Source organism: Ananas comosus, unplaced genomic scaffold (genome assembly GCF_001540865.1).
Source record: "Ananas comosus cultivar F153 unplaced genomic scaffold, ASM154086v1, whole genome shotgun sequence".
NCBI classification, from domain to species: domain Eukaryota; kingdom Viridiplantae; phylum Streptophyta; class Magnoliopsida; order Poales; family Bromeliaceae; genus Ananas; species Ananas comosus.
In genome coordinates, this window is record NW_017890587.1 from 14,709 (window position 1) to 37,252 (window position 22,544).

A 22,544-nucleotide genomic window follows, 5' to 3' on the forward strand; every position below is an offset into this window, starting at 1 on the left:
CACCCAAGAACCGGCTCAAAACTTGCATTGAGTTTGGAATCTCTCAAGATTTGAATGGAATTGGACATCAGAAAATTATAACTTCCGGAAGTTTAACTTCCCGAGCAACAAATGTTATGACCAACAATTCATGACATGCAGGTCTCTTAAACACTACATAGACTGTATTTAATTTATATTTAAACTTATATTTCATTGCTTTAAGAACTCGTCACACATCTTGGGCCGAGCCGTTTTGTTGCTGGGCCGGAGATCCAAGTCCGAGAAGTTACTCTTTGGGCGGGGACGAGTTTGTTATCTTTGGAAAATTATCCACACGGACAGCTGAGAGTTAAAGCCAGAATCGGCGGCCAATCAGGCGGAGCCACCGAACAAGGAGAAAATTCGGCGGCGAAACAGATAACGTTGCCGATTTTAATAGGTATCTGTGCAATGAACGAGTCGTTAGCAAACGTGCATGCAAAAGGCTGCTTAAACTTGAAGGGCCGGGGCCTGTTCGTGGTATCCGGCCCGGTAATGGGCCGGATTAGTGAGTAGAAGAAGAACGTCTTTATCTAAGGGCCCACCCAATAGGACCACCATTGGATACTGCAGCAGCAATACAAATGCGGGGGATTTGGGTGGACGAGGAAGTTCCCCCAGCTATCCCGCCGCTCCTTTTTTGGGGCTGGTTGGGACTGATTCAGAGCAGCATATGTTTTTACTTATTTTCAACCGGCACTTATAACACCAGTGGGACCAAAAGCTCCGCCAATCCGGATCCATTTTGCTTCTCAACACTGCAGGGTAGTAATTGGGCCCAAATGGGCTGGACCGGGGCCGGTCTTAACAGTCAACCCTAATCCCCTTCACCCCGCCGCAGATCTGTCACCGACGACACGACGATCCCTCCCCCTCTCTCTCTCTCTCTCTCTCTACCACCCCGTACGCTCTCTCTCTACACTCTTTCTCTCTCTACCTCTCTCTCTCTCTCTCTCCCTCTCTCTCTTTCTTCCGACGCAGCTTCCCCTCCGATTAGGTTTTCGATCGCCTCCGCCAGGTTCTCTTTCTCTCTCTCTCTCTCTCGAGTGAGTGGATTAATTTGTAGGAATTGCGAGATCCAGAAGGGATTTAAAATAATCATCATGATCCACGTCTTCTTCACTGAGGAATCATTATTCTAAGAGGGTAATTCTGGGATGAATCTTGCAAGGGAGGATCCACTATTTAATTTTCAATGCGGGAGATTGGATTCTAAGTTATTTGATTTGTTCTAAAGCAAATCGATTGTATGGATCTTACTAGATCTCTACTTTCTAAATGGGCGAAGAAGATTTTTCATTTCCTCTTTTGCCGAGTATTAGAAAAAAAGGTAGTAGGATCTCCAAAAATTAGGTGTGTTATGACTAGTTTCATGCTCTATTGGTGCTCAAAAGCTCAATCTGGTCATACTTTCATAAATTAGTGACCCTGCATAGATTTACTAAGGTAAAAGTTTTCTTTTCCCCCTAATTCAAGCGTCTACTCTTAATTATATCATAGTTTGTTTTTATTAATTATCTATAAGCTGTTAAGTTTTGATTTAATTGCTATCTTAAGTTAGCGTGATATTTTTTCCCTTTATTATCGAGTGGGTTGTGGAGCAATTTTCAAAGACTGAGGTGAAACTTTTGAGAGTGCTACATGTCTTCTTTCTCAGATTAGGTAAATCTTGGTTTGTTAGAGGGTTTGACTGTGCTTTCCCGAGTGGTAATTACAACATTGTAGATTTCTGTAATTCAGGTGATTATCGAAAATGCATATTTTAGATCAAATATTGGATTGATTTCTTTTCTCTTAGTGATTGAATATTTTTGCATCGTGTAAGCTTAGATCTCTAATTTAAAGAATGCTTGTCTAGCAAATGCGACTTGTAATCCCTTGTTTCTAGGTTCAGGGAAACCTCTTCCATCCTAGGTTGGAATATTTAAAAAAAAAAAACTTTTTTTTTATGTTGTTTGATGCCAGATAACATCATAGTTTTGGCACTTGCTATATCGATATTCATTGTGACTGCTATCGGGGACTTCTATCGACAACAATGGAATCACAACAAGTTGAATCATCAGCTTCAGAACCAGCTACTTCTCCTCCCAACCCTCAGAATACTGTGCCTCTGAATACTGCGCCTCAGAATACTGCGCCCACTAGACAAGAGGCTTTTGTACGAGAGACGCCATCCTTATTTTCTACTTCTGGCATATCATCATGGGCCAAAAGCCTCAAAATTCCACAGCCTTCGAACCAAGAAGATTCAGAATCTGGGAATGCCGGAAAGTCAACTTTTGCTCGGTTCACTAGTGGATTCGGATTACGCTTGTCTCCAAAGTCAGGACAACAAGATGAGAGTGTTGATGTCACTGCCACATCACCACGGCCTGGCGTTCTAGGTTCTTTCACTAAAGGCATAGTCGACTCATCTAGAAGTGCTGTGAAGGCGGTGCAAGTCAAGGCTCGTCACATAGTCTCTCAGAACAAAAGAAGATATCAGGTGATGTTACTATGGTATAAATTTCAGAAATCACGTGCCAAACTTGCTGAACTTTTTTTTATTTAAGTTCATTCTTCTTTGTCATTATCTATTATACCACCTGAAAGCTGCTTCAGGGTTTCCTCTGCTCTGTCTTTATCATGGTATCAAAGTCGACCTTCCTCAACATACTGTTTAGGACTTTACTATGCATCCTGCATCTAGAGATGCTTGAGTGGAGCATGTTTTTGCTAAATTTCATGGTTTTTAGTTTTATTATTGTTTCCACTTATATTGAAATTTATCTTTCGTGATGTAATCCTTCATTTGAGTATTATATTTGAATCTTCTTCCCTATTTTTGTGATTATTGTTCCTCACACTGTCACACATAAACTGTTATGCAACTTGCAATTTGTCTTTTTTGTCCTTAAAAGAATATAAATTCATATCATATATCAGGTGCCACTGTTAGTTTGATATTCTTTTGCTATCGTAGCTGCAAACCAATTTGTTATGCGCTGTAGGAAAATGACTTGAAATGCTAATTTCCATCTTTGCTAGTCTTTTCTTGAGGCATGCCATGGTTTAAAGTAGAACAAAAGAATCCTTACCTGCCACGTCTTCTCATTCTGCTATTTTTTCCCCTTATGTTTATGCCAGGAAGGTGGATTTGATTTAGATATGACTTACATTACTGAGAACATAATAGCCATGGGCTTCCCTGCTGGCGATATGAGTTCAGGATTTTTTGGATATATTGAGGTGATTTTGAAACTTTTGTCTGTCACAAATGCTAAATAGCTAGACTTGTTCCAACTTTCTGAGAAGTAACAACAAATGGCTGATGCAGGGTTTCTACCGTAATCATATGGAAGAAGTGATAAAGTATTTTGAAACACATCATAAGGTAAAACTCTTATTTGTTGGTTCTTTTCTTTGATTTGAAGTGAGTTTTATATGTTATCCCAGACAGATGATATAGATAGTTTAAAGAATTTTGTTGAGCTTATCAAACCTGTGATTTTAAGGAAGGAAAATATGATATCTACTAAAAGAATAAAATTAGTAATTTTATACTGATGGAAATGACCATGGTATACTAGTATACTACGACGAAATAGGTAGCTGACTAGTCCACGTTAAGGATTGTATTTCGCCTTCTTACCCCTTGCATGAGTTGCAAAAGGTGTAGACTAGTAACTTTGTATTACTTTATAGCATATGCTTCTACACTTATGCAGAATGTGATGGTTATTCTTTTGGTATACAGTATGGTCTTTAGGTTCTGTGGTTCTTTATGATAAATTCAGTTCCAGCATTTTATTGGAATTAACCATCTATGATGTATTGCTCGTGAGATTATTTGATAATTCTGGCACATTTTGTTGACTAAATCTTTTTGCATAGGGGAAATACAAGGTATACAACCTTTGTTCAGAACGGCTGTATGACGCGTCACTTTTTGAGGGAAAGGTGCGGACAATATCTCAGCAAATTGTTTTACTCATCTCTAATCACTGGATAATCAAATGCGTAAATGAGCATAATTCATCAACAAAGGCAGATGCGTATGGTTGTAAATAAGTATGTTATATTCAAGTTTGGAGAAATGATTAAAAAGGGGATTTCAGCTAACATGTCATGCTCTCATTCCCCCTCTGCATTGGTAGCCATTTCAAACTTTTCTACGGATGTAGCATAGCCCCTTCTTTCGTATGAATTGGAATACTATTTTTGACGACCCAGATAATTTATATAGCTGCTGGAGTCTATGTTAGTGACTTGTCCGTATGCCAGCATACTGAATACATTAATTTTTTCCCTCCTGAATAATTACAATTTATGATGCAAATTTCAGGTGGCATGCTTCCCATTTGATGACCATAATTGCCCTCCTATCCAACTAATAATATCATTTTGTCAAAGTGCCTACTCATGGTTGAAGGAGGATATTGAAAATGTGGTTGTAGTCCATTGCAAAGCTGGTATGGCGAGGACAGGGTTGATGATTTCTAGTCTTCTATTGTACTTGAAGGTGAGTTGATTATTTTTGTCCGCCTCTTGGACCTGTCATTTGTTATGTTTCATTACATCATAATATATTTCTTTGTGCGCAGTTTTTTCCCACTGCTGAGGAGTCTATTGAATATTACAATCAGAAAAGATGTGTAGATGGAAAGGGGCTTGTTCTTCCAAGTCAGATTGTTAGTCTATTGCTTGCTGTAATATATTAAGTTCTTCAAAAGAGATCCTTATATCTACATTACTTTTGACTCTTTGTTTGAAATTTCTCCAGAGGTATGTGAAGTACTATGAGCGCATTTTGACTTACTTCAATGGTGAAAATCAGCCAGGCCGCAGGTAGAGCGAAGTTTCTTTCAGTTATCTTAACTTCATCAATGTTGTAATATATTTTACTCGTAAATGCTATTTCTGATAAATGACGTTTTGTCCGTGTTTCTTCAGGTGCATGCTCAGGGGATTTCGCCTTCATAAATGTCCTTATTGGATTAGGCCTTCAATTACTATCTCCAATCATAATGGTATTAGCAAGCACTCTCTTAATTTAGTTGCATGCATGCATTTTACGATCAGAGCACTTGAATAAAATTCAGAGCATTAATTGCAAATCTTGTCCTCATGTTAGCGTTAGACATTCAATCTCAAAGTTTAGGGACTAAATAGAAATTAAGGTTGAAGTTCGGGGTTCGAATTAAAATTAGGATAAACCTGAGATCAAACTTCTGGGGCTAAATTGTTACAATTGAAACTTCAAGAATAAAATTAAAAAGAAGTTGAATTTTGCAGACAAAATCTCCTATCAATCCTGTTCATTATCATGTGATTTTGGGTTATCTAGCATCAAATGCGCAGTTGTTTCCATCTCCCTTGCTATTTGTTATGGGGGAGAATATACTTACTGTCAACTTATTTCTGCAGAATATAATTATCATTGTTTAGCTTTTGTTAGTAATATTGGAAGATTTGCCATTGATATGGAGTTCTACACATCTTCCATCCTTCTAAAGCAAAAGGGGACAAATGGCTTAAAGGGCCTACAGAGCGCAATATAATGTTGTCATTAGACATGCTTTGGTTGTGCGCTATGTAGACTACAAATTAGTTTAGTTTGTTTTCCTTGGTGTCAGATTGGATAATTGAATTTTCTCTCTATCATATAGACTATGTCTTGGAAGTTGTATCATTTAACTGATAATGGGTAGTTTTTTTTCTGCACTTGGCAGGTGGGACTTTTTTAAAAAAATTTTGATCTTCTAATTTTCTACCCTGCTGGAAAGTAATATGCACATTACGTGGGGCTATCTGTGTTGTGTTGATCATTGGCATACATTACACACTGAAGCTTAGTTGTTCTAATTCCTTATTTTGTAAAATTATTATGAAAGCAGGCAGTAATATGTGATTTTTGGCACAGGAATTCTGTTTTCAACAAAGAAGCATCCAAGGACTAAAGATCTAATGGTACAATTTAGTTCAATATCTAAAAATCTCTTGTTAGTACTTATGCTGTTAAAGCAATAATATGGATTTAAAGCAATAATGTGGATTTATACTACCAAACCCACTTATACTGCTAGATTGCTTCTTCTTTTTCTTTTCTTTTTTTTTCATGTATCCATTTCAACATCAGGTATCATGATAGTTTTTCTTTGTTTAAAGGTTAGGGAGAATTTCTCTGACTATTATTTTGATGTGGTGGAAACAGAAGCTGCCTTGTTTATAAAGGAAAAAAAATGCAGGCCTCTAAGGTCTTAAGATTCTGTCAATCATAGAGTTGGAATGGTCATTTGGATGCATTTTTTTTTTTAAATATAACTAGTGTTTACTGTGGTAGTAACAAGTATTCCTCCTCTTTGCCTCCTATTTATCCCATTTTTAGTTAACCAGCTTACACTGTGATATATAGGAGCAAATCACACATGATCATGTGCAGTATATCTCATCAAGTCTAAGAATGTTTGCAGTTTATTTTTCATATCGTGCAGAAATCTCATTTTGCATTACCTTTTTTTAAAGCCTGAGGATTTCTGGTTCAGCGCACCCAAAAAGGGAATCATGGTCTTTGCATTACCTGGTGAACCTGGTCTCACTGAGGTTGCTGGTGATTTCAAGATTCACTTTCATGACCGCCAAGGAGATTTCTATTGGTGAGTTCTTTCATTCCTCATAACCTTATAATGATCACTTTCCGTGCAATTTTTCAGTCAATTAAAAAGAATCCCTTTTCTCTGGGTCTCCAAACCTTTTATAGGAGATGAAGGTATAAGATCAAATGGAGGAATTCAAATGAGGAGAGAAGTTAGAGAAAGAAAAAAACTTACGTGACTTAAGTAGAAATATAAGGAAAAGGAGATCTGAAAGGGATTGAACGCACATCAGTTTCGGTTTTTCTACTGTGATACAGCAGAACAAGTATTGTTCAACTCTGTGTTTCAACATATGAACTGCAATAAAATGCCTGGGGAGTGAGATGTCTGAAAATTTAGTAGAAACTTCTATACCCTGTCTTGTTAACTCTTCGTTAATGGATTGTCATGTTCTGGAAGTACTTGTTATTTGTGTTTGTTGATTACTGACAGTTATTTCCTCTCCTTTTCATTCTCAGCTGGTTAAATACAACAATGACAGAAAACAGGAAGATCTTGAGTGCATCTGACCTTGATGGTTTTGAGAAGGTGAGCAGCTATATTCTATAGTTACTGCAGGATATGTTTATATGGTAGTATTATAAATCCATAACTTTTTTTCGTTGCAGCACTTTTGTTTTTTCCTTTTCTTTTCATTCCTTCCTTCACTTAACATTGAACTCACAAAGTCAACTTATTTTAATACGCAGAGAAAATTACCCTCTCCAGGATTCCAGGTGGAGGTTGTCCTAGTTGATTATGATGGTTCTCAGCCATCAAGGCCGGTAAACACAACTAGCGGTACAAACAAGGAACCTGTCGCGACAGAGAATAATAATAGCTCATCATCGGCTCCTTCAAATTCTAATCCTAGCCCTAATCCCAATCCCACAACTAAAGAAACAGGAAGCAGCCAACAAGATAGAGATGATGTTTTCTCAGACAGCGAAGAAACTGCAGAAGGTGGTGGGTCCACCAAGAGCAGACGGGTTGTTTCCACAACGACTGCCGCTAAAGCATCCGAAACAAGTGTTAAAGAGAAAGAAGCAGCGAACGTAGCACAAGGCATTGAAAAAGTTTCACTAAAAAGCGAAGAGGGGGAGGTTCGAACTGAAGGGGGGGAGAGTAAAAAGGCCTCGCCCCCTTCGGGTTCAGGGCCCCCACCGCCTCCTCAGCCGGAATCCACTTCAAGTGTGAGCGAGTTCAAGGCAATGGCCGCAGATGCGTCAGTCTTCTCTTTCGGCGACGATGAAGACTATGAAAGCGAGTGAGAGCTTCCCCCCCTGTTTGGGTTCTTCAAATCGTCAATTGTGTAGATAAGAGTCCCTATTGTAAGCAAATTCATGTGGGGAGCAGGCCGTATCATAGGGAAGCACAAAAGACGAGAATTCAGATTGATTCGTTCTTGTTCTTGCATTTCATGTTATTTATTATAGTTCTGTATATTTCCTCTGTGATCTTATCTCTCCATGGTTGTTTCTGGACTGAGTTATTATCAATAACTGTTGGATGGCGTTCTTTGCAATAGTAAAGTCTACACTATGTAATGTAATAATGAATAAATATTCACAAGTTTGTCTGAGTTTTGAGCGCTTAATTACTTCTCTTTGATTGCTCGGAATTTTGAACTTGTAGACCTAACTTGGACCGGGTTGGAGCTGAATTTAGAGAATCGGTGCACCGTGGACCATAAGTGATCCAAACCTGGCCCACTTGAGGCCCACTCAAGGATAAAGCTCTACACGATCAACAACAATAAGAGAGGAAAAGAAAAAGAACAACGAAAAAAAAAAAAAAAAAAATGCTTATCCGCTGTTGTATCTGCATTCCCGGCGCTATTCCTCCTCGGAATAGCTTTATCCCGTCTCACTCCTCTCCTCCTCCACCTCCACCGTTCCTCTCTCTTGCGCGCCTCTCCTCTCGATCGGGAACCCGCGCCCTCGTCCTCTCCGCTAAATCCCAAGCGACGAGGCGAAGCAAAACCACAGCGGAGCCCGAAGCAGCCGAAGCCGAATTAGTACCGGAAGAAGATGGAGGAGGAGGCGAGGTATTCGAAGGGGAAGGGTCGTTCCCTTTCGCCGAGGGAACGAGCGGAGATGATGAGGGGGATGGCGATAGAGGCGACGAGGGTCTCGCCTATTCGAGTGGGTATAGAGGTGGAAGAGACGAGAAGGACTACGACAGAGATCCTGAGCTCGCGGAGATATTGGGTAGCTGCTTCGATGATCCTCAGAAGGCCCAAGCTCGAGTAAGCCCCTGGGTTCTCCTCAGGATATCACCCTTTTCCCTTTTTTTTCGTTTTTTGGGTTTCAATTTCGGAAATGAACTTTTCTAAGGTGGAGGAGAGGATAAGGAGGAAGAGGGGGAAGATACTGCACGCAAAAACTGGATCTGCGACCCCCATGGAAGTTATATTCAACAAGTAAGCTGAATCTCTATTCTGTGTGTATATTGGATTTGAGCGGCCTCTTTTCTATTTTATTTTTTAAAAAAAATGGACTTGACCACATGAGAAAAATAAACGCCTTTTTTTTTATTATTTACTTTGTTAAAACTTGTTGCTTATATCACATTTATTTGAGTCTTCTTTAATTTCTATGATCATTGGATTAAACTGATTGGCCGCAATGCAGATTCGGCTTTTCAAATTCCTATATATGGTTTGAGTTCTACCATGCCCCTTTGCCGAAAGATATTTCCTTAATATGTGATGTAAGTTGTGATTCCGAATCTCTGGTTGAAATTCACCAGATTGTTTCCTTTTTATCTGATGATTGTGCTTGCAGACTATTCGATCCTGGCACATTGTTGGGCGGCTTGGTGGGTGCAATTCCATGAACATGCAGGTAAGAAACATCATCAAAGTTTGCGACCGAACAGTTACCATCTGATGTGAGGAATTATGAGCTCAAGGATGGACGATTCCGATTCCATTTGATGAGTTTTTTGTCCTTTCGTTGAATAATGCATTACTTGGTGTGTGTTGAAAACCTTAAAGGTACATAATTCAGTCATGATCTTTTCAGTTATCACAGTCACCTTTGGATAGCAAAAGACCATCTTATGACGCTATCCAAGGAGCAAATGTAACACCAACAACATTTTATAACATTGGGGATCTTGAGATTCAAGACAATCTAGCTCGTATATGGTAAGATCTACTTGCTTGATGATTACTATTCAAAACAAACATACACTGTGAATCCTCTTCAGTCATAGATTTTCGGATATCAGTAGTGCTGAGGCTAATTTTGAATATACCTGTTGTTTTACCAGGGTAGACATTGGTACAACTGAGCCACTGCTGTTGGATGTGCTTATTAATGCCTTAACTTGCATAAGTTCAGAGTATGATCTCAACTTTCTCAGTGCCTGTGCATATAAATTGCCATTTAAGCTAACTCGAATACAAGGTTGATAGATGTTGCTGATTAATGCAGTTTTTAAAAGGTTTGCTTGTTCCTGGATATAAATAGCGTTCCTGTCGATTTCATTAGAATATTATTCCCTTACAGGCCCCTATAGATTTGCTTGCTAGAATGCCTTTGGATATAGAATGTGAATCATTTTGGCTCCTATGTAGCTATGAAATAAGGATATTAATTTTCGTTTTTTCATCTTTCGCCAGCTATGTAGGGATCAGACAAGTAATGTTCGGAGGGTCGGAATTCAAGAACTGGAAGGACAACTTGACATCAGAAGATGCTGGTTTTAGTACTCATAGGATCTAACTTCAATGTGGTCTTATCCTTTTCGGCGGAGGAAACCTATTGGCAAATCCTCAGCTCTTTGTTGAGATTCTCTTCAGTAAAGCATGCGGCTAAACCAATTCAAGTGTTGTCTCAGGACCTCCTTCCTGTTTTTTGGAATATAGATAAGCAGTTGGTTGCTAATAGAAATCAAATATTGCCTGCGGGAAAATAGCAAAAGCGTTTGATGCTTTCTTCTGCAGAAAGTCATTTGAAAAAGAACGTGTGTGAGCAAACATTGCTATGCTTATAGGGGTAGATTGAGGTGGAATTGCTCTTTAAACGATGACTAGAAAACAAGAAACAGTTTCATTGTACTGTTAATATGTATCTCAGTGCTGTTTCTACTAATGGGGATGCTAGTTTATTGATTATCAGTTGTTTGCAAATGGCTATAATCTACTGCCCCAAAAAATTTCAGGATACTATGATGCTGTTGTTGAAGGCTCGAAGCAACCTACTGGAACATTAATTCTTTTTCTGTATCTCTGTTGGAGATGTTGAATTTTTAAAATACTTGCAATTGTACTATGATAAGTGCTTACAACAGAAAATGAATTTTTTTCCCTTTGTCGGTGATTCTGCGTTTGTGATTCTATTTGTTCTTCTTGGTCGCTGCAGATTATACTTTTTGAGTCTATATATATTGAGTTTGCATCGGAAGGTTATATGCTTGAAACGCAGCCCGATAATCACAGCTCCACAGTATAGAAATTATAGACAGGCTCCACGCCATTATCTAGACACATCTTCAGCCTCTGTGAGAGATTGAGAAACAGATGATGTTTAGACTACTACAACTCAGGCCAATTGAAGACAGAATGAGTAATGGTGAATAGCTTATTGCTCAATATCAATCTGTTTTTTTTCTTAAAGAATTGTCTGCAGACGGAGAAAAAAAAAAATGAGTGCAACGTCAATTCGATAACATGGCAAGTTTAAGTGGGGACAGAAATTGATGGAATCAGAGAATTGCAACCGAGGGAATCATACATCTTACACAGGTCAAAAATTTGTATTGCAAATAAATAAGGAGTGTTACAGTGTGGCCTGGAGAAGAATCAATTATATTCCTCGCTCAGACATGAACAGAAAACACAAATAGAATTAAATAAACGTTTATAATTTGGGCCTGCACTCCGTTCCTTTCTGGTCCTCTCTTAATAAATGTTACATTACTATCACCCGCATAAAAAATAAAAAATAAAAAAAAAAAGATTTGATACCTGAGTTGCCTTCTAATAAGTTCACCTTAGCACCATTCATTCTGGGATGCTAATAGTATTCCAACGGACAAAATTTGACGTAGCCAACGGCTACAGTTTCTGCATCAGAACGCTTCTTCCTCCAAACTGATAACAGTCGAGCATTTTGCAAATAAAACCTTCAGGATTTCTGTTTCTTCAATTTCCCTCTGTCACTGTCATTTTCTTTCCTTTTGGCTTTAACCATTTCCTTATGCTTTCCTGGTCGATCCCTCTTTCTCCTGTTGGATTTCGCACTAAGTGTCCCACTTGAGGATGCCTTTCCTTCATTTTGAAAAGCCTCCTCATAGTCACCTTCTCTATGTACAATTGCATATTGCTCCAGGTATTCCGGATTCACATTACCTTCATTATATGTTTTTATCTTTTCCTGAAAGCGGTCGTATTTACTTCATAAAACAAACTAAAAAACAAATGGAAAAAAAAGGGGTCCAAGTTAAAAGTGCCCACCATTACTTTCCTTACTACTGCCTTGAGATCTGCATCCAACGTCTCATGTTCAGGGGCAATTTCAACCTAATGATAAAGAATGGGCTTGAGCTTAGCTTCGTATTTACCTCAAGTTACAAGGATGATAACAAGTTCTCCAAAATGCCATTGTTAATCTTGAAATCATAACAAATTCTAGAATTACTGCTCATGTTTTTAATACAACATCATAGAATCTGGAAAAGAAAGCATTTTCAGATGTTTCATCGCTATTTTCTAAAACTTATTTCTGTACTGATTTCCAAAGTGCTTCACTAGAAGTCACTAATCAAAATAGTTCAGTTTTCTACTGTTTCAATTGGCCAAGCTCATCTCATTGAACTTGTACTAGAATCAGGTAAGGGAAAGTAGCATTAGAGGCATAAATTCCTCGGCTTTTATGTATTCTTCATAAAATTGGAAGCAGCTTACTTTTGAGTCCTACAGAGGGCTAATATTACCAATATTTATTATGGATGCCATCTTTTGTTAAATGATATAACTAATAACCCAGATGTGGTTCTCCCAATTTGCACAATGCCAAAAGAAATAAAATGTAAAAGTAATTCCCGCTAATTCACTTCTTTAAGTTGAGGTAAAGTTGCATGGATTTCATTTGACGCAACGCTGTAGAGATAGCCAAACAACCTTTTCATCACCTTGATGAGTAACAATAGGATCTGGTCTAATTCCACTATTCCTAGGAAGTAAGTCACCAATTGAATAATAATATAAATGCTTCTTGGAAAATCCCTTAATTTCAAAGAAATCACTATTGACCCTCAGTTTTGGAGTTTTAGTTACTGACCTTGAGAGAAGAAAAGTCTTTGTTTTGCAGACCCATGCAGAATAAAACTGAGGCTTGGGACGGCGATAATGTTACAGGAAGCTTTTCTTGGAAATACTGATGTGCTAGAGTGGGCATAAGATCAAGAATCTGTGAAATTGAGAACTTCAAAATTAGGTATAGCAGAGGCAAGCGACAAGTTCAAAAAGAAGGGTAAAAGAAGAGAAACGGTTTGAAGATTATAAAAAGTAATTTTAAGGTATAAAGCTAGCTTCCACGGAGTTCAGAGAAAAAACTATGCATTGACATCAGAAGGAAGCTAAGAGGATCCATGATTAATCTCTTAGCACAACTTACTGTATGATAATCGGCACGGTTGCCGGTATATGCCTCTAGTCGTTTCATATCATACGGGGACAATAGGTCCCGCAGTTTCTTAAAATTACCATCCATGTCAACCGATCTGGGTTCGTGGTTTGTAGAACCTGGCTTTGATTCCAAAATGCTACCACAAGTTCCAAGAGGCAATATAAGCATATAGATGCATAATTTCCAAAGTTAAAAAGAAAGGAAAAAAGAGAGAGAAGAGGGGGGCCAGGGGATTGACCAACCCCTGCAAATATGTGAAAATATGCGAAGTTTGGTGTTCGCGTTTCTACCCCACTTATTTGCACTGTGCCCCTGCCCAAGAAAAGCTGTGTTTTGCGTGTATACCCCGGCAAGGACATGAATGGAAATAGATACAGTTTGCCAGGTCACACATGTAAATCCCAACTTTATGGAGGTATGTGTGTAATGTCACATATTTGCAGGGGATATAAATGCAAGGAATTTAAACAAAAGCGGGGGAAAGACAAGACTGTCAACCTCCTTGCAAGTTTAGAATCAAGCGTGCGAAAAGTAGTGCCCAGAAGCCGCATAAATCTTTGTCTGAAATCTGAACACCCAAAATATTAACTATAAGGAGAAAGGGTTGGAAAAATGGGCATACGAAAAAAAAAGGGGCAAATACCGGCAAGATCTCACCTTGATGAAACGGAGCTAGAAACCCACAATAAGCTGATTCACTAACTTCGATTTCATCGTTATTCAATGGCTTCAGGACCATGCAAGTATGCTCACCAGTCACAGCACTCTGGACATCAAATTATAGAAGACTGTAAATATATCCAAGGTTAAAACATCAGACCACAAAACAATGGCAGAAAATGATCGTATTATGAATATTAACTGGAATATGGCCAACATAGAATGGATAAAAATTATGCTTCCTCCAAAACTGAAAGAGATCATATGTTAATCCAAAAGAAACACCAAGGTAGTGGAGCTTTTCAGGAGGGCGTTCATGAAGATGCACAAGAAGAGGAGGAAGGTTTGCTCTGGGCTTTATATTCTCTTCCAGTAAAGAGACCTGCATGGAAACATATTCATATTAGAGAACCAAAAAGAAATAAAACGGCATCAAGCTCAGGGGATGAAATAAAAAATCATGCGTCTTGATATGAGAAAAATAAATTGATTCTGATCTGAACACTGTGACTCAATAGTACTCCAAATTTACAGAGCCTAAGAGAGTATGCGTCAGGTCACGCAAAGTATAATCAATTTAATGCAAGATTACTGTTTATCCAAATGGAAACTTTTTCCTCCTGTTCTACATGGTGTAGAATATGATACAAGTCAAGGATGCAACCTTTTCTGCAGCTTCAGTGACATTAATTTTAGGTTCTTCCTTCTCCTCATCAACTTCCGCAAATTTCGTCATTTGGCCCTCATAGTACCTGCACCGCATACATAGTTTTAGACGTCGGTTCAACTGACGGAACGATGAATTAAAAGAGGGAAAAACAAAATGTTCTTACTTATAAAGAGTTCTAATAGACGATGATAAAATCCTTCTGCTTCTGATAACCAAAACTATGATAGATGACTATCAATTTTATCAACAACACATAGACTCTGCTTGCAGCTGTTTAATTCTTCTTAAGGCCTTTAATAGAAAATTCTTGATATCTAGTGTTTTATTTTACAAGCCCATGGTCCATAATTGGCCAATATGGATACAAAACTTCCAGCTCATAGATAAAGGATTAAAAAGGCATATAAAAGTAAAATGTTGCACAAACCTTGTTAAGAGCTCCACAGCAGTTGAGCCATATCCAAGCTGCAAGCATTAAACAGCAATGCACAAATATAAGAAATAATGAAAGACAAACATGACAGCGATAGAAAGGCCAGAGTAGTGTACCCCCAAGGCATTAGGATGGACAGCAATTCGCACTATTCGAGCTCCAGAAAGACTTGGAAATACATCATCTTGGAATTGTTCACAAAATTTCCACGGTATTTGGTCACCAAAAGGTTGACGACCCTCACTTAAACTTTTCATAGAGGATTTTCGTGATATTTGTCCTTCAAGACAAACCTGGAAATAAGAACAAGATGTTACATAGTCATAGAAGAAAGCAAAATGTTCAAAGAAGATAACCAAATAATCTGACCACAAGGAAGCAGTATTAACAGTTACAAGTACGTAGATATGTTTAATGTTGTCTTAACAGAGCTAAAAAGATCGCTAAAAGTTTGGTAAGAAAATATTAACTACCAAAACAACCTCTAAGCATTAGATAATCTAATTCAAATAGACTAGTCCGATGACAAAGCAACAAAAGCAAAGAATTTGACAAATAAAAGCAGATGATAACAGAAAAGAGAAACATGACACTAACACATGAAGGTGCATGGTCAAAATCAGATATGATAAAACAGATAACTTGACATCAAAATATTATCTTTTCCAAACAAAATCATGTTTTACAATTCCACAAAATTACAGAAAATTTAACAACAATCTCCTGAAAGACCAAAGTAATCTCACTGCCTTGATAGCTTGTGGTCCTGGCAAGCCCTAAGGCTAAACTATGATATAGATATCAATATAGCAGATATGCAAAGTATCATATAATTTAAATAAGTAGAATGGAGGATTTAAACCTGAACAACACACAAAATATCTGGGAGCTGATATTTTGACTCATCAATGGGACCTGCAAAACATGTGGTAGCCATTAAGTAGCTCAATAATAAGAATAATTTAAAACCATATAATGATAGGAAGTGGTGCCCATGATTTTCAAAGATGATAAATCACGTAATATTCCATACCTAGCAATACAAACAGCTGGTGGGCTGGTGCATCAGCCATCAACTGCAAATCATTCGGTGAATTTTTGTAGTGCGAGGCAACATAAAGAGCCATCATTCGCTGAATATTCAAGTTAGAATAGCAAGCATAAGTCCATTTTACAATATAGTAATCTCGCAGAACTTTCCGTAGCAGATGATTTACAATAGAATGAGATGCAAGTACAAGAAACAGTCTATGGAAATATATATGGAAAGTAACAGAAGGGAAAAAAACCTGCAAAAACATCTCACTCTCTTTGTGGTATGAGAAAAGTGTATCTCGGTTGACATAGTAGAGATCACATTCTCTTGGATTAGGCAGTCTAGGAGAATAGAAAAATCATCAATATATATACAAAAGAAATGGAATATAAGAAACCATCAATGGAGAAATACTTACCTACTAATATTTGGAATGGATTTGGCAACATCCAAGCATAGTAAACTATTAAGCCAGGACTCTATTGGATCGCCAGAGGCATATCTAATAGATTCATTCAATTCAATCTTCTTGAAGAGCCTACCTACAATCCCCCCCAAAAAAAAACAAAGATGAAAATCAATTTTGTAATCAGATTATTACTAGGCAAACCACGGAAATTGTATTATCTGCTTGAGAAAATAGTAGAGCATGCAAAGGTGGTGTAATTCTATCTTACAAAGTGAAAAAAATTGCAAGGATGTTCCTAGATGAACAGAAACAACAATACAAAATTTACCAGATTTGGGGCCATCGGTACTTTGCATAGATATCTGACTTTGTGATTCCAATTGTTGGAGAAGCTTCAGAGACAAGGAGCGTCCCGTCCCTTCATAGCTTTAAAATGAAAATGAATGAATACATAATGCATACAAATGTATCTATAGAATGTTTAAGTACATGTAGGCATATATATTATTGAGGATAAAGGAAAGAAAAGGAACAAAAAGCAACAGCATAACTTACCCATTGACAGTTGATGAGAGGAAGACCAGATATGGTCCAAGTAAGGACTTTACAATAGGCAATGGAATAGCTGCAGCTTCATCAATAACAAGGAGCTCAACTTGAGAAAGCTTTCCATGCTCATGCGGCTTCATATACTATTAATAAAAGCAACTTCTTAGAAGAAAATGGATGTGTGTGTAAAACTTGTGATAACAAGCTGTTTTGGCAGATAATCATCAACAACTATATTTTACACGTCAAACGAAAAAAACTTAATATGTACTTCAATTATATTAAAAACAAATGCACCTCAAAAGTTAATATATCATTTTGAGAAAGAAATATGTCAGTGAATAAGGAGTATTTTCATATCAAAAAGTAAAAACATTGTCAGAACTCAGAAGTAATCTTCTGCAGAAAACCCAGAGCATGTACTTTGGATCAAACTATATTAAAATAGCACAGAACTCATAGCACCTGACTCTACTATTTAATATATTAAATAAATTTTTGGTGACAGAGAAACATTAAAAAAATGACATGTGGGAATATAAGATAGGCAGTAGAAGGATTTACTTTACCTGGATTGTTTGGCGATGTTGTTTGTAGACATTTATTTGAACCGTTGCTTTCTTCAGTTCTGAATCAGTGCTCTTCACCACATCATAATGCAAATGCTCCTAGAAGTAATGGGAAATAAAATGATTTATTTATAAGCATATAGCAAAAGAAAAGATAGATCCTGATAGGAAAATATTCTACTCTCCAGAAGCCAATAGGAAAAAGAAACAAGTACATAGTTTGAATCTTCTTCAGGCTCATATATATCTATGATTCTTGAAAAGAGAATATTGAGCTGGATCTACAAGTATAAGTAAATTCAGCAATGTAATCAGACGGAAAGATTTGTTTCCTAATTGCAACTCAAGATAATTCCGTTAACCTTCCCTAGAAACTAAGACGTGGCCAAGCCCTAACATTCCTTTTTATATACAACAAGCCAAGTTTACCTATCAATATATAAACTACACGTGTATGTGTTGCAGCATAACGTTTCCAATATACATTATCAACATACAATCATATATATAGGTATACATACAGAACCTTGTATTCCAAAGCATTAATTCCCTTGCAGACAAACTCAAATAGAGTTTTGAGATTTTCTGGGCTGGGAGCAGTTACAAAAATATTCGAATACCTGAAGAAAAGAAAAGAAAAAGGGGGGGGGGAAAGGATTAGAGACCGCTAAGCTAAAATCCAAAGCAACGAAAAAAAAAAAAAGCAAAACGAAAGTTTTGCTTGATTCAAGCATATAACCCTGCAACAACAGCTCCTGCAACAGCTAGACCCAGAGCAGCTGATTTCCCACGCCCACGAGCAGCAATTAAGGCAACAGTGTTCCGTAGTGTTCTATCCAAAATAGCTTCAAGAAAATCAATCACAGCTTTCCCCTGTATGTTAAATTTAACCAGATGCTCACTGAAGAAAAATATCTTGGAGGCAAAAGCATTACGAGTTTAATTAGGGCAAAGGTGGGAAATAGCAGCACAAAAGATGGGGCTCGAACCTGATCCATAGTGCAACACTTTCCAATTAAAGGGCCAACTGGGAAATCCTCACGGAATTGTTCCTTTAGATCCTTCAATTCCCGCTCCCCTTCAGATAACCCCTCAGGATCCTTTACAAGAAGTGGAAGTGCAGACCAAGATCATTACAGAAACCTAAAGAAGCAACAATGTTTGCCCTCCTAGCCTAGTTTCTGCTTTCAGCAGTAGCCACCTCTAGTAGAGATTAAAGTGTTTGGTAAATAGAAAATTTTGGAGTTCCTACTAAAGTTGGGAGCAGAAATGAGATTCTAAGTCTCAATAGCTGAAGCTCCAATCTGGATTTTCTACTTTTGATGCAGAGAGAGGCTCTTAGGAGGAATCTCAATGAAAAAGGCTATAAGTGCTTCTTCTAACAGTACTAGTTTAGAAGAACAATATATAGGAGGCCAAACAGGCTGGTAGGTCACTAAGTGCTTTTTCATAATTCTTTATCAAAAGAGCATATCAAATTTTGCTCTATGTTCTGCCGGAAAGAGAAATATGCATGCAGTAAACTAAATTGTGTAATAAAATTCCACAGAGATGACCATACCTCCATGACTGATACAGGTTTAATTGATCTTATATGGGATGATATTGGTAATATGTTAAGCTCATCATCCATTACAACACAGGCCTTGCATGTCGCAATAGATAGTAAGAACCTCTCGTTAAACCTTGTAGCAGCCTGCGAATGAGACTCTGTTCGAAACCTCTCATGCACATCCTGAAATAAGTATATGAAACATCAACAAGAAATCAACAAGAAAGAGAAAGTTTTGTAGGTTAACAAAGAAAAAGAGAGAATGGGGAATTATCTGAAGATAAAGGAAAAAAAAACAAAAACAAATTGGACAGTCAGATATGTTCATATGCATGAATTATGAGAATCATGGGCCATCGGGAAAAGATAATGCTCACAACGCTTAAAACATTAGAGTAGGAGGTTTAGATAAATCTAAGAGAAGCAAAGTTATGTGGCTGAAAATAAAGAAAACTGATCACTAGGATAAAACTTTATATTGAAATATAAAGAAAGCTGGTCATTTGAACAAAACTTTTATATTACAAGTATTTGTCAAATAAAAAAGCCAACATTGTGTAGAGCTCTACATAAAAGCTTTAGGATTCATGTCTAGTTAATAATATTAACTCTTTTTATTTTCTTTTGCTGAATTAAGATCTCATTAATCCAATAAAATAAGTGAAACCCGTTACAAATTTTACAAAAAGACTACATCTTAAAAACGAGGCTACTATCAAGTATCAACTCTCTTTTCACAAAACGACTACCCTAAAAGTCATTGGATGAAGAAAGCCTACCATGACCATGGTGTACAGACTAGTAAGAGAAGAAAGAGAACGAAGCAAGAGCACTATCAAACCACCACCCTCGACAGTCTCAATAGTTCTTGCTAGGAGATTGGGTGTCAATGCCTCAAAGTCCTACAAAGGAGCATGGAGTTCACGTTAATGGGGGGAAAAAACAACAAAGGTAGATTGTAGACTGACAACTGGAATCAAATATAAATGACAACCTGGAGGATGCACATGCCAAATGTATTTCCAAGAATTCTCTCTGAATCTCTATACAAGCAATATTTTATATCAGCAGTTTCCAGAAAAAGGGAAAAGGGATCTGCTTTTTCAGGGTCCATCAGTCCTCGCTGCATCAGCTTCTTTATCTGCTTTGCTCGTTTCTTCTTGTGACTAATCAAGATTTATCAGTAGAGTTAGGAAAATATGATGATATAAGAAACCAGATTAAAAGAGAAAACAACTCGATATCCTGCCAAATAAGCACCTGCTCACCAAAAGGAGCAAAATTAACTTCACAACCTGCCAGGACTAGTTCACCTGGGATCACGATTGCAAATTCCAATGTGCACTTCCCGTGTCCTTAACGCATTTGATGTATTTGTGAGTTTCAGTTCCATTAAATTCAAGATAAGCAGTTAATTATTTTGCCACACACAGGATCAAATCCAATTTGGAACTTTGTTGGATTAGAACTGGAGAGAGAGAGAGAGAGAGAGAGAGAGAGAGAGAGAGAGAGAGTCCCAACCCATCGCAGAGCCAGATCGAACTCAATATAATCATTATTGAAGTTAAATAACATATATTATAAATTCCTATAGGCTAAATATAAGAATATTTCACACCTAAACTAACTAATATCCTTGATTCACCTTCTTCAGTGTCCTGCTAGGAGATATATCAGGTCCACTTGGTTAGAGTGGAACACAACGCTGAGTTTCCAAACAAAAATATAAACTTCCAATTGCACTGGAAGCACACATAATTGACACTTAAGGGCCCATATTGCTCGGGTTAGTAGCATCATACACCAGGTCAAAGTGCAAGGCAATGAGCTAAACTAAACTATCTAATAACAGCCACATTTTCCATCAAACTGTCTACTTGAAAATTTGGCTATTGCATTCAAGGGAAGACATTGTAAAAAAGGCTCGTATAAGAACAGTATCCTAGAAAGTAGGAACAATTCTTTTGCATTAAAATTAAGAACAAGAACCTGCTGATCTCAAGCTTCTCCTTATAGCACCATAGTACTGTAGGGCGAGATTTTACAACCGCCTTGCTGCGCATGTAGTTGAGATTCACAATCTGTCACCATTAAAATGTCCAATTAGCTCAAAAAGTGTAATAGAAAGTAAACAGTATTACTGAATCACGCCTCACACACACATTAGTAATGAAAAAAATTAAAATATATATTTTTAACAGATAAACTACTTTGATTTAACTAGTAAGTTAATCGGGGCCACTTAACAATTAAACTCATTTAATAATTGATAATTCGAACGTAGCAAAGTTCAACTGTTCTTCATCGCGGCCATCTCGGAACTCGCCCATTAATGCAAAGACAATCAGCATGTACAATCCATTAATCGGTGTTGCTTACAGAAGAATACACTCTCAGTTTCTAATACATTAATGGTGCGAGGGAGCCAAAAATCGAATTTTCGGGGCCTATACGGATGCTCCTTAGTGAAGAAATTGCGAGGATGAGGAGGAGACCTGGTCGCGGGACTTGTCGCCGACGATGATGAACATGGAGCGGTGCCTGAGCTTGACGCCATTCTCGATTAGGGTTCGGATGCGATCGTCCACCTTCTTCCTCATCGTCCCAGGCGAGCTCGGGCGCGGTCAGTCGAAGTAGCGGGCGGAGGAAGGACTTCGCAGCGGCGGCGGCGGCGGCGGCGGCGGAGGAGGAGAAAGAGGAGGAGGTGGAGGAGGAAGGGAATAATGGCGACAGGCGAAGAGGTTTAAGGAGGAAGAAGACGAGGGTTTTGGTCCTTGAGTACAATGAGGGGAAAGGCTTCGTTCCAATGGGCCCATGTTTTGTGGCCTCGCGGGTGCGATACGTGCCAGATCTATCTGCCGGTCCTGATTACTGAACTACGGCCTAATAGGCCTAAATACGGCCTAGAAGTGATCTGGGGTGACGATCGCCGAGTACAACCGTCTCTGACCTTATCCGACGTGATCGTGAGTGCCATAGGGCCTAATCTATCCAATGGGCCGAATACTGAACTGGAGTCCAATGGGCCCAAAATCTGCCCACCTCTCATTATTTAGCGAGGCTACAATTTTGGAGAGGGCAAGCCCCTGTGCACCCCGTTCGCCAGGTCAGCCGTGGACCTTTTTTTTTTAATTAATACTTTAATTCGACGTTCAAGAATGAAATTAACACCAAGGTCAAGCTTAGAGATCAAAACTGAAATCTAGACCATACTACTGAGTTTACATTGAAATTCTAAGAACGAACTTGAAACTGCGGCGATCGTTGGGGCGACATTGAATCTAAGTCAAATTCTGGGGAGAAATCTCTAATTAGCCCTTTTTTATCTCAAATTTTGGGGTCAAAACTGTTTAATATAATCTGCCATGCTGTGAGATGGTGTTGACGGAT

At 38.1% G+C, this 22,544-nt stretch overlaps 3 protein-coding genes across 5 annotated transcripts; 2 read left to right on the plus strand and 1 right to left on the minus strand.

Moving 5' to 3' along the window:
- The first annotated feature begins 685 nt into the window (after positions 1-685).
- Positions 686-8,235, plus strand: LOC109703913 (phosphatidylinositol 3,4,5-trisphosphate 3-phosphatase and protein-tyrosine-phosphatase PTEN2A-like). Of its 2 annotated transcripts, none has more exons than XM_020224652.1 (13): positions 686-924; positions 1,987-2,509; positions 3,151-3,252; positions 3,341-3,397; positions 3,898-3,963; positions 4,349-4,525; positions 4,608-4,694; positions 4,787-4,851; positions 4,957-5,033; positions 5,927-5,973; positions 6,529-6,659; positions 7,118-7,187; positions 7,349-8,235. In XM_020224652.1, the coding sequence occupies exons 2-13, from the start codon at positions 2,060-2,062 to the stop codon at positions 7,907-7,909; spliced, it is 1,890 nt and encodes a 629-aa protein (XP_020080241.1). In that variant the 5' UTR covers positions 686-924; positions 1,987-2,059; the 3' UTR covers positions 7,910-8,235. The 2 variants fall into 2 exon arrangements, with proteins under 2 accessions (XP_020080241.1, XP_020080240.1); XM_020224651.1 differs by having other exon boundaries at positions 687-1,039.
- Positions 8,236-8,404: 169 nt separating this feature from the next.
- On the plus strand, positions 8,405-10,957 carry LOC109703914. 2 transcript variants are annotated; one of them, XM_020224654.1, is made up of 7 exons: positions 8,405-8,886; positions 8,975-9,060; positions 9,272-9,350; positions 9,425-9,484; positions 9,665-9,789; positions 9,915-10,088; positions 10,267-10,957. In XM_020224654.1, exons 1-6 carry the CDS (start codon positions 8,440-8,442, stop codon positions 10,054-10,056), a joined length of 939 nt encoding a protein of 312 aa, XP_020080243.1. In that variant the 5' UTR covers positions 8,405-8,439; the 3' UTR covers positions 10,057-10,088; positions 10,267-10,957. The 2 variants fall into 2 exon arrangements, with proteins under 2 accessions (XP_020080243.1, XP_020080242.1); XM_020224653.1 differs by having other exon boundaries at positions 8,408-8,886; positions 9,915-9,986.
- Positions 10,958-11,374: 417 nt separating this feature from the next.
- Positions 11,375-21,903, minus strand: LOC109703917 (RNA cytidine acetyltransferase 1-like). The gene is made up of 25 exons (XM_020224659.1): positions 21,650-21,903; positions 21,144-21,235; positions 20,149-20,320; positions 19,934-20,056; positions 19,164-19,337; positions 18,592-18,702; positions 18,342-18,475; positions 18,129-18,222; positions 17,603-17,701; positions 17,040-17,176; positions 16,813-16,910; positions 16,494-16,617; positions 16,329-16,416; positions 16,073-16,172; positions 15,902-15,954; positions 15,156-15,332; positions 15,034-15,071; positions 14,601-14,688; positions 14,139-14,318; positions 13,934-14,042; positions 13,775-13,844; positions 13,265-13,412; positions 12,929-13,057; positions 12,103-12,168; positions 11,375-12,022 (listed from the first exon to the last, which is right to left on the minus strand). Exons 1-25 carry the CDS (start codon positions 21,752-21,754, stop codon positions 11,774-11,776), a joined length of 2,958 nt encoding a protein of 985 aa, XP_020080248.1. The 5' UTR covers positions 21,755-21,903; the 3' UTR covers positions 11,375-11,773.
- Between the last annotated feature and the right edge of the window lie 641 nt (positions 21,904-22,544).

What these genes read in the sequence shown, in the direction of transcription:
- LOC109703913 (XM_020224652.1), top strand. Translation starts at nt 2,060, where the DNA reads ATGGAATCACAACAAGTTGAATCATCAGCTTCAGAACCAGCTACTTCT. An exon ending in TACTATCTCCAATCATAATG is followed by an intron (nt 5,034 to 5,926) that starts GTATTAGCAAGC and finishes TTTTTGGCACAG; the next exon opens with GAATTCTGTTTTCAACAAAG. An exon ending in CAAGGACTAAAGATCTAATG is followed by an intron (nt 5,974 to 6,528) that starts GTACAATTTAGT and finishes CTTTTTTTAAAG; the next exon opens with CCTGAGGATTTCTGGTTCAG.
- LOC109703914 (XM_020224653.1), top strand. Translation starts at nt 8,440, where the DNA reads ATGCTTATCCGCTGTTGTATCTGCATTCCCGGCGCTATTCCTCCTCGG. An exon ending in ATGGAAGTTATATTCAACAA is followed by an intron (nt 9,061 to 9,271) that starts GTAAGCTGAATC and finishes GCCGCAATGCAG; the next exon opens with ATTCGGCTTTTCAAATTCCT. An exon ending in ATATTTCCTTAATATGTGAT is followed by an intron (nt 9,351 to 9,424) that starts GTAAGTTGTGAT and finishes TTGTGCTTGCAG; the next exon opens with ACTATTCGATCCTGGCACAT.
- LOC109703917 (XM_020224659.1), bottom strand. Translation starts at nt 21,754, where the DNA reads ATGAGGAAGAAGGTGGACGATCGCATCCGAACCCTAATCGAGAATGGC. An exon ending in AGTGTTGCACTATGGATCAG is followed by an intron (nt 18,476 to 18,591) that starts GTTCGAGCCCCA and finishes TTTAACATACAG; the next exon opens with GGGAAAGCTGTGATTGATTT. An exon ending in CTCTCATCAACTGTCAATGG is followed by an intron (nt 16,911 to 17,039) that starts GTAAGTTATGCT and finishes TTCATTTTAAAG; the next exon opens with CTATGAAGGGACGGGACGCT.